The sequence below is a fragment of the Chrysochloris asiatica genome, unplaced genomic scaffold (assembly GCF_000296735.1).
Source record: "Chrysochloris asiatica unplaced genomic scaffold, ChrAsi1.0 scaffold00038, whole genome shotgun sequence".
Classification (NCBI taxonomy): domain Eukaryota; kingdom Metazoa; phylum Chordata; class Mammalia; order Afrosoricida; family Chrysochloridae; genus Chrysochloris; species Chrysochloris asiatica.
The window spans coordinates 22569597-22580916 of record NW_006408556.1 but is presented as its reverse complement, the minus strand read 5'-3'; the positions used below and the strand labels follow the sequence as shown (position 1 = coordinate 22580916).

Sequence of the window (11320 nt, the reverse complement as noted above, 5' to 3'; positions counted from 1 at the left end):
CTTTCCTATTCTCAAGAGCAAGGTTCAGAGTTTCTCTGACTTGCAGTTCAGTCTTTTTTTTTCCTTTCCTGTCTTTTTAATAACCTTTTGCTTTCTTCATGTGTAATGCAAATCTATAGACTGGCAAATATAATTTATAATTATTATTCTGGCATAGTCTAAAATATATAAAGGAAGTACACTGTTTTGAGGCCACTTACACACACCCTTTCAATAAGGAAAAGATAAGTATGGAAAGAGCCAACTAGACCAATAAACAGCTTTCAGTCCAGAAAATACCAGTTCACAGGCTTTTGTTCAGGCAAGTCCAAAGCTTCAATCACTCTCTTCAACAACCTTCTCTGGCTCAGCAACTTGCTGCAGGCTTTCCTATCTGCATCTTATAATTTTCATCAGGTTTATTCTATTTTCAGATTGCTGTTTCTCACTTTGAATGCTGCTTGAAACTTTATGGAATAAAGTTTTGGCTACTGAATCCTGGCTTACAACTCAATTTTTATCCTATAGTTAAGTTACCTGGGTTGAACTCCCAGACTCTGAATTTCATGCGTGGACTTAACTCTGCATTCCAACACTGACTCTTAGCAACACAGGCATTATCACTTAAATCCAAGAAAATACAGATACTTAGATGGCTGTCTTAACAATTTTGAGAGGAGTAGTTTATTGAGATTTAAGTGTGGACTCTGGAGCAGGCTATCTACGTTGGATTTTAATTCTGTCTCTTACTTGTTATATGACCTTGGACACTATTTAATTTCTTTGTACCTCAGTTTTCTTTTCCATAAAACATAGACAGTGATAACTATACCTATTCTCATAGGTTTATTGTGTTGATTCTGTAACACATGTAAAGTATTTATAATAGGGCAGTAAGTTAACTCTCAATGTTATTATCATTGTTGGTGTTAAGTGCCGTTGAGTTGTTTCTGACTCAAAGTGACCTGGTATAGGGTTTCCAAGGAGCAGTTGGTGAGTTTGAACCTCAGACTTAGAAGTCCAAACCGACCTTGCAGTCTAGTGCTTTTCCTGTTATCATTAGTATGTTATGATTATGGAAATGATAAACAAAGTTATTGACCCTTCCATGCCCCACAAATTTGCAAGCAAGGTAGCATACTAGAATTAATCACTCATTCCCCACCTACCATATCACCCATATACACAAACACACACACACACACACACCCCTAAAATCATACTTGATGCTAGATTAGGAAGAAAAAATTAAATGGTATCCTCTCTAGTTTTCTTAAGTCTTCAACATTTTTCTTTGTTTTGTTCTGTTTTTAACATTTTCTAAAATATATTTTAAAAATGATGCGTATGTAGCATAAAAAATTCCAGTAGTATTAATTTTTTTTTAATTCATTAATTTAAAACATACTAATTAAGTGTTAAGCACTGATCTAAACATTGGGGACTTCATAGTGAGAGGATTTTAAAAAAAACAACCAGAAAGAATGCTCACTTTTAAGAATTTTTTCAATGCTTTGGTGAAAACAGATGAAAAGCTAGAAACTAAATGTATGGCATGTCAGCACTTCCTGGTGAAATGTTCCAGGATCAGAGCTGGACTTGTAACCACAGTCTGGCATTTCAAACTGACCAGCTGTTCTTCAAAAACATGATACAGAATTGCTGTGTGGGAAACCAACTCAACAGCACCTAACAATAACAATATGTCAGCAAGTAGTAAAGACATGAAGAAAAGTTTTTATCAAGATGGCAATATATTAAAGATTGTTCAATCCTGTCTTAGTCTTTTGATGCAGTTTCTCCTTCACAATTATTCTAACACAAATAGGAAAGGCAGGCATTTATTTCTTTGTCAGGTAAACTAGAATGAGCTGTCTCACATACATTTACACCCATTATAAACATGTTTGTATGTTTTTATTGTTGGTAAATGCCCTTGAGTCAGTTCTGACTCAAAGAGACCTATGTAGGGCTTCCAAGGTTTTTAAAATCTTCACGGGAGCAGTAAGTCTCATCTTTCTCCCATGGTGGGCTCGAACCTGAGGCCTTGTGGTTTTTAATCCAGTGCTTATTGTATATATAGTTATAATTCAGATGAAAACTTTAATGACAGAGAAGAAAGAAAAATGTACTCTTCAGAAGGGAATACAGGTATTAGCAAATGAGGTTCATTAGTCAATGCCAGAAGAAGAAATGAGGAATGCCAGATACAGAATTTTAAGTATATGCCATCTATTTGTTAAACCTTTACTCATCACAGAAATTCAATGAGTCATGTGTTATTATTTCCACTACTTTAAAATGAATAAACTAAGCTCAAAAGAGATTGAATAACTTGCTAATGATCTATGCTAAGATCTGTGCCCATCACTTGTTAACTTTAAAATCAGTTTTGCCCTGCCGTTGAGACTCTGAGGAAATGTAAGGTTATGAGTTCCTCATTTGACCAGGTTCTTGGTGTGAACTTGGTATTTGACTGGCTCCCCATAGATCAAAGTGTACCTTAGCAAACAATACAAGTAATTGTATTGCAAAGGTATAGATTTCACATGGAGGATAAAAATGCTGTATTATTTCTCTGAAATATTAAGACTAATCTGTTTAACATTTTTCTTTTAAATCCTTCCAGGATTTGTTTGATAAAATAAATTGAGTTCGTATGTAAAAAGGGAGAAAGGAGTTCAAACAAGGAAGCAGCTAGTGTAACACTTAATTCACTTCAATTATAAAGTAGATGGTCAACTCTAAAGAGGAGCAAACATTATTAGTAACATGTTTGTGTCTTCAATTTGCATTAGAATCCACTGATTGAGTTTGGTTAAAGTCACAAATATCTCTAATGCTGTAATAATTACTTCTACTTAAAGATAATGGATGGGTTTGATATTTCTGTCACATTTCCAATTTTGATCCTGATTCTTATTTCTGTTTTAAATATTAAAATCTTCATGGCTAAAGTACCTAAGCGGAATTTTCCTCCAGGACCAAGAACATTGCCAGTTATTGGAAATCTGCATATTCTCAATCTGAAGAGGCCATATCAAACCATGCTGGAGGTAAAAGAAAAAAAAAGTGATCTCGTGCATAATTATATTTCTAATTCATTTGTGCCCTCATGGGCTTATTAACATGCATGCATTTATAAGTGGTTCATATATGTATAATGAGGTAACAGATAGAATTCAGAGCTGCTTTAAATGAAAATTTTAGTTGCTTTTTGATTTATAGACATAAAAATATTAGTAAACATATTTTTAGTCCTGAAAGTGTTCCTACTGTGAAATATTTATGATCAGTAACTTTAATCTCAACTGCTTTGTATCTACGTTGTTTTTCTGTTTTTTTCACATAATGTTGATGTTGATAAGCACCTTGGAGTTGGTTCCAACTCATAGTAGGCCTGGATAGGGTTTCCAAGGAGCATCTGGTGGATTTGAACCACTCACCTTGTGGTTTGTAGTCTATTGCTTATTCTATAGTGCCATGCCAGAAGTCCTTTTCATATAATAACCTACTGCTAAGAATTGAATTGTGATAATTGGTTGGTTATGTGCCATGCAGTCGGTTGCGACTCATCGCAAACCTGCATAGGGCTTCTGAGGCCAGAAATCTTTATGGGAACAGAAAACCTCATCTTTCTCCCACAGAACAGCTGGTAGTTTTGAACTGCTGACCTTGAGGTTAGCAGCCCAACTTGTAGCCACTGTATCTTTCTTTAAAGCTTTCTAATGAACTGTTCAAAAGCGTATATTAAAAAGGCACAATGAAGATACAGACACTAGAAATTAAGATAGAAAATTGTTATGCCATTAATCCTTGGTCTGCCATTAATTAGATATGTTTATTATTAAATATAATGATTTAGCCTCTATTTTCATGCCCTTATCTGCAAAGTTATAAGACTTTATCAAAACAAATTTATCTTTCATTATAAACATTCAATAGTTATTGGTTGTGGAGTAGATGGATTAATATAAAGATATATTCATATTTACAGAGTTGGATATTTATGGTGTTTGGCCATAAATTTCTGTTTTTAAGTTCTGAAGGGCAGATTACTGATGTTGAGTTTTGCTATATCCCATAGAATCTTAGTTTGAAAATGTGCTAAAAAGAAGAGTAATATTTACTTTAATAAACAACAAATTATAATAGCACATGACATTCCTATAGGAATTTGTATTTAAAAAGGACGGCACAATAATTCAATGTGTTAGCTGTTATTTTTTCCTTACTTGAAAATGAAGATGCTAAAACATAAAAGTGGTTAAATAATCTCTTTTATCTGCTCTTCACAACCACCAAAACCCCACCAAACCTACTGCTATGGAGTTGATTCCTACTCATAGCTATCCTAAAGGACAGAGTAGAACCGTTCCCTATGGTTTCTGAGGCTATAAGCCTTTATCGAAGTAGATTGTCTCATCTGGTAGGTTCTACCTGCTGATCTTTTGGGTAGAAAGAAGCCCCATGCTTAACCCACTGTGCAACCAGGTCTCATTTTCACATCTGTTGTTGTTGTTGTTAAGTGCCTTCAAGTCAGTTCTGAATCATAGTGACCCTCCATCGTATGTTTTCTTAGTGGTTGTTGGTTTTTTTGCACCATCCTGGGGTTTTTTTCCTGCATCATCCCAGGAGGATGTTGTTGTTGTTAAGTGCCATTGAGTCATTTCCTGTCCATAGAAACCCTGTATAGAGTTTCCAAGGAGCAGCTGGTGAGTTTGAACCAATATCCTTGCAGTTCAAAGTGACCTTGCAGTCCAATGTGTTATCCTACAACGCCATCATAGTGGTAAATAGGGGGATAGTCTTTGCATCTCCATTTTACAGATAAGTGAATTAGAGGACTTACTAGTAACTAGAAGTCTCTTTTTCTGTTTTATGGCTGTTTCTCCACATAACAGGTTAATTTCTCAAAAGACCAAACCCTTCTTTAAGTAAGATCCTCCATCTAATTCCAGGTGCCACAACAAAATTTGTTTCCACAGCATTTTTATTATTCCCTTCCGTATTAATCAGAATATTTTAATCTTTCTCATCTTTATCTCAGTGCCATTGTTCTGATTCTACCTACAAGACATCCTTTCACTTTTTCCCTCAATCTCTGTTTGCCATTTTATGTTAAAATTTGCCACTTCAGATTTTTTTCTTTGTCTGATATGCTACTATTGCCCATATTATATGCAGTGGTCTCATCTGAAAGTCTCTCTCCTCAGCATCTCAAATTCCCATTTTAATTTTCTGTATCCATCATTTTAATCTTTACAATATCTTCTAAATTACTGAACCCTTCTGTAATTCCTATCTTGATTTCTAATTATGTTTTCTAAGATCAAAATTCTTAAAGAAACTAACATTAGAAATCACCATCTCATACTCCATCTAGACCTCAGTCAGGTTAAGTTCATGGACTTTGCAGTCAGCCTGTATGTGAACCTCTTGCTGTTCATCACCATGTACTTCTTAAAGCTACTGTAGGATCTTGTCTATATAAAAAAGATAATATCTATGTCATTGGCTTGCAGTGTACATTAAGGGTGTTAGGAATATAAGCAATAGGTAATGAATGTTGGCTTTGTTACATTTTGATTTGCAAACAATATGGGATTTTATTATTATTAAGTGTCACAGAATAACCCAGAACTAACTTGGGTCTGCTCTGGTGATAGAAAAAACAAGCGTATGGCATGAGTGCAGTGACTAAGTATGGTCCGGAGATCAGAGAGGTGATCAAGAAAAGTTCTGAGTATTTTCTGAGACCAAACAACAACAAAAAATACAGGCAGAAATTATAAATTGATTTCATAATGTCAGAGCACATTTGCTATAAAATCTCAAATAAAATGGCATAAAATAATATCAATCTCTTGATGATCACAATAACTATGGTTCAAACAGGTGTAACAACCACAAGAGATTTTTTAGTGCATTTATCCAATGTACTCAACCTATAAGGTCTTAAAACCGGTTAGTTTGTTGAAATTAACTAAATTACTAAGTCTCAAAGTCAGATTCACTTTTTACTACAGTATAATGTTTGAATTGCTTCTCTTTTTTTATTATGTGCTACAGCTCTCCCAGAAATATGGTTCCATTTACAGCATTCAAATGGGGCCAAGGACAGCAGTGGTGCTCTCTGGCTATGACACAGTGAAAGATGCCCTGGTTAATTATGGTGATCAATTTGGGGAACGATCTCACGTGCCTATCTTTGAAAAACTTTTTGAAGGGAAAGGTAATATAAATCCTAAACTTAAAATATATCTTCATGATTAAAATTATTAAATCATTGACACTATATTCTCTTATGTAATCACTTTCAAGGATGAATTCTTCTTCATGTAAATAAAGTAGAGAAATATTTTTGAATGAGATAATTAACTCAATGAAACAAGGAGCTACTTAGGAGAAATTTATCCTTTGTGGTTTTTATTCTCATCATACATGATAATTAGTACTTCAAAAGAAGACAATTGACATTTTACTAGGTGAAAAGTATATTGTTGTTGTTATGTGCCATTAAGTAGGTTCCTACTCATAGCAATACAGTATAGGGTTTCCAAGGAGCACTGGTAGGTTTGAAACACTGACCTTGTGGTTAGCAGTACTGTGTTTATCCTACAGGCCACACCAGAACTTAAAAAATATGTTGTTAAATAATGTGGAGTTGGTTCCAACTCACAGTGACTTTGTATAGGGTTTCCTAGGAGCTGCTTGGTGAGCTTGAAACACCTACCTTTCAGTTCAAACAGACTTTGCAGTCCAGTGCACTTACCCACAGCACCATACCAGGACTCCAAAAAGTATATTGTTATTGTTGTTTTTATTAAGCACCATCAAGTTGATTGCAACCCATAGTGACCCTGTATAGGGTTTCTGAGGAGTGGCTGGTGAGCTTGAAAAAGTATATTAGATGGTAAGAAACTACAAAGATAAAGGCAGCAGAGGTCATTAGCTTAAAGAGCTTGAGATCCAATAGTAGACATAGATCCATGGGTTACAAAGATACTTAATCATATTTTCACCTGGTCAAAACTGATGTACCTTGTTCATGTGAGTCTTTGCTAACTTTGATGGCCTGTCACTAATTTAATAACTTATTTTAAAACGGGAGTTATTTCACCTTGATATTAACAATATTTTAATAAAGTAATATTGATTCATTGATGAATAACCTTTTTGGTGCTACAACAGCCTTTTTTAAAAAAGCATTTCCCAACTGTGTTCCTCAAAAAATAAAACAAAAAACACTAGTTCCTCAAAAGATTAGTTTTCCATAGAAGAGGCAATGAAGTCAATTTGAGAAATACTTCATATGATGTTGTTGTTGTTAAGTCCCATTGAGGCAGTTTCAACCCATAGTGACCCTATATAGAATTTCCAAGGAGTGACTGGTAAGCTTGAACTGTCGACCTTGAGGATACAATAGATCTTCCTTTACAGTCATAGTGCACATCACATATTAAGGACTCTGAAGAAAAAGTAACAGCCTATATAGTTTCATTCAATCCATTTTTCTAACTCATTTGTCCTTCAAACATTTCTTTTCTTTGGAATTCCCATTAACGACTTACAAAATCACCACTGAGGAACAACACTATGTTCAAGATCCCTGGTTTGTAATTTCCAGTATTCATTCCCTCCCCATCTCCCCATATTCTAGAAATGGGACACTTTCCTATCATCTGACTCTGGCATATCTGCTATTTTTCATGATAACTCAAATATTACTGACTGATTGTATGATACTGCACAAGACTGTTTTAATGTTTACCTGTATCAATTTTCAATTTTTTACTCAGATTATTACTCTGGACTGCAAAGTCCATTTGAATCACAAGGTTGGCTGTTAAAGCTCACCAGTCACTCTTTGAAAACCCTATACTGGGTTGCTATGGCTTGAAAGCACTTAAAAACAACAACAAAATTGATTAAACACAATTTCTTAAAATACCCTAACTGAGCATGTTGTTGTTTTTAAGTACTGTGATGTTGGTTCCTACTCATAGTAACCCTGTACAGGGTTTCCTAGGAGCAGCTGATGTGTTTTAACCACCACATTGCGGCTAGCAATCCACTGTCTATTCTACAGCACTGCAGTAGAATTTAGCATGATGGTGGTGGTGAGCCGTGGAGTCAGTTCTGTGAAATAACGACCTTATATAGGGTTTCCGAAACTGTAAATCTTTATTGGGAACAGAAAGTCTCATCTTTCTTGCAGCGGAACGGCTGGGTAGTTTTTTCAAACTACTGACCAAGAGGTTAGCAGCCCGACTCGTAACCACTAAGCTACCAGAGCTCCCTAGAACTTAGCATACACCAGCCAAAAACCAAAATCACTGATCTCCAGTGGATTCTGACTCATTGTTACCCTATGGAAAAGGGTAGCACATCCCCATAGGGCTTCCAAGGCTGGAAATCTTTCCAGGATCACTCTGCCACACCTTACTCCTGTACAACATAGGTAGATTTGACCATTTAATCTTTCCGTTAGCAGTGCAGCACTTTAATCCTGCTGTTGTTGTTAAGTGAAATCAACTGGTTTCTGACTCATAGTAACCCTGTATAGGGTTTCCAAGCATTAACTAGTAGGTTTGGACCACTGACCTTGGGGTTAGCAGTTCAGTGTTTATCCTACAGTACCGTACCAAAACTCCATGGGAGAGCATTTTTCAAAGAGGAAAATGCAGTTTCCCCCAGATCTAGTGATTCAAAAGCATTCAAAGGAGGATTCGCATACTTTAGATCTCCACACCAACACAAAACAAAAAATCCCAAATCCACTGCCATCGAGTTGACTTAGACTCATAGTGACACTATATAACACAGTAGAACTGCCCATAGAGTTTCTGCGGCTGTAAATCTTTATGAAAGCACGCTGCCACGTCTCTTCCCCACAAAACGACAGTGGGTTGGAATCACAGACATTCCAGTTACCAAGCAAGCACTTTAACTATTATGGCACCAGAGTCCTTCCATACTTTAGACAAACTCAGTAAAAACAACAAACAAACAAAAAAAATTAGTATTTTTGTCCTGGGCTGGCACTGTAGGATAAGCACTGAATTGCTAACCACAGGGTCAGCGTTCAAAGCTACCATTAGCTCCTTGGAAACCCCATTTAGGGTCGCTATGTGTCAAAACTAACTGGACGGCACTTAACAAAATAATTCATTTCTGAGTATTTTTTCATTTTTCTCAAAGTGTTAGTATATGCCCCAACTCCTTAAGGAAATTCCCCTTGACTTATCAATATTTCCCAGACTAATGTTTGTGTTTCCTTTATCCATTCACAAGTTCACAAATCCATTCATTCAATAAATATAAGGGTAAGTCAAAAAAATATTGCTGCTTGGGTTCCAGTTTCTACATGTACAAGTATATTCCAAACAAAGTATGTTTAAACATGCCTTTGTGATCAGTATAGCCCTGGTGTGGCACTACTAGGATAAACATTGAACCACTAACTGCAAAGTAGGAAAATCAAACCCACCAGCGACACTTGGAAACCGTCTACATGGCTGCCATGAGTCTGAACTAACTCAACAACACAGGACAGCAACCATACAACTGTGGTCAGCGGATGGCTGCAGATAAATTTTCTCAATAAACACTTGCCTTAATCTCAGTGAGGTGCCTTACAAAACAAAAAAGGTACAGTCAACAGTGACTTCTGAGGTGATCAACTAGGCCAATTAGATTCAAAGCAGAGAAGTCAGTTCAAAAATTTATGGCAATCAGGAATATTCAACCATTTAAACAACAAAAGGGCACACCCTGCAAGTCCAGCCCCTGTCGTGAGTGCTCCGGTGTACATCCAAAAATAAAGAGGGAATGGAAGCAAATGCTGTTGAATGATGATGATGATGATGACGCATGGAAGGGATTGTAATCGTTGCAGTGGAATGAATTATGATGGGATTAATGTAAAGCTATCGTAATTCATCCCATTGCAACGATGACAATCCCTTCCATGCGTCATCATCATCATCATCATTCAACAGCATTTGTTTCCATTCCCTCTTTTTTTTTTTTTTTTTTTTTGGAGGTATGAATTACGATAGGATTAATATAAAGCTAAGGAGCTCTGATAGCGTAGTGGTTACGAATTGGGCAGCGAGACACAAGGTCAGCAGTTTGAAACTACCAGGTGTTCCTTGGGAGAAAGATGAGGCAGTCTGCTCCCGTAAAAATTTACTGCCTCAGAAACCCTATGCAGGGTCACTATGGGTCGGAACCGACTCCATGGCATATAACAACAAATGTTAAACTGATGTTCTCCCAAGTAAACTCTCACCCAATTCACAATAAATAAAATTTAAAAAGTTGTGGCAACTGTTCTGAGGCTTCCAGAGGGGCCATCTGACAAAAGGAAAACCCTTTTTAGAACTTATTGAATCTTCTCTAGCATGGTGTGAGCATACAGTTGATACTAAAAAACTGCTTATTGAATAAAGTTTTTAAAATTACTAGGTGATGACTTTTAAATGCTTTTTCAATTATCAGGAATTACTTTCTCTCATGGTGAAACGTGGAAAAGTATGAGAAGATTCAGCTTGACTACTTTAAGAAATTTTGGGATGGGCAAGAGAATCATAGAAGACAAAATTATAGAGGAATGTCAGCATCTCATACAAAACTTCAAGTCACAGAGAGGTAAATACAGCAAATCAAACCTTGTCTGCTTTTTCACAAGAAAGAAGTCATCTAAAAGTACTTTTTGAATTCGTTATTTTGATCTAATTTTAGATTTGTAGAAAAATTCCAAAAATATACAAAGCAGATTCCCCAAGTGTCAACATGTAACATTTCTTGCTTTCTCTTATGATCTCTCTCCCTTTCTCTAGTTTTCTTTCCCTCTGGCTCACTCTTTATATACAGGTATATATATATATATATATTTTTTTTTTTTTTTTTTTTCCTAAAGAGTGCATTTCAGTTTTCTTACAAAAAACTTTGGAAAGAATTTAAAATCAGAAAATTGACATTGGCATAATATTATCAAGTCTGCACACATTACTCTGATATCACCAATTTTCCCAATACTGTCCTTTATCTCAGAAGAAAACTGTGGATCATGCATTACATTGAGTGTTATTTTATCATTGCCTCCTTTAATCTAGAGCAACTCATTGGTAAAAGGCATGTTCTTTTATATCTTTAAATAAATTCGCAAGTATGTGTTACTTCTACAACTTTTCTATTGCTTTGTTGTATTGTGGTGGCTTGTGTGTTGCTGTGATGTTGGAATCTATACCACCAGTATTTTAAATACTAGCAGGATGACTCATGGTGACCAGATTTCTTTGGAATTTTCAGACTAAGACAAACTAAGAATAAA

General features: G+C 35.7%; 1 protein-coding gene across 1 annotated transcript in view; it reads left to right on the top strand.

The window, feature by feature from the left end:
• Positions 1 to 2927: 2927 nt before the first annotated feature.
• Positions 2928 to 11320, top strand: part of LOC102826603 (cytochrome P450 2K4-like) — a 39626-nt gene continuing 31233 nt past the window's right edge. Inside the window, exons 1-3 of the mRNA XM_006860615.1 lie at positions 2928 to 3035; positions 6052 to 6214; positions 10486 to 10635. Coding sequence (XP_006860677.1) covers positions 2928 to 3035; positions 6052 to 6214; positions 10486 to 10635 — 421 coding nt within the window. The remainder of the gene's footprint in view (positions 3036 to 6051; positions 6215 to 10485; positions 10636 to 11320) is intronic.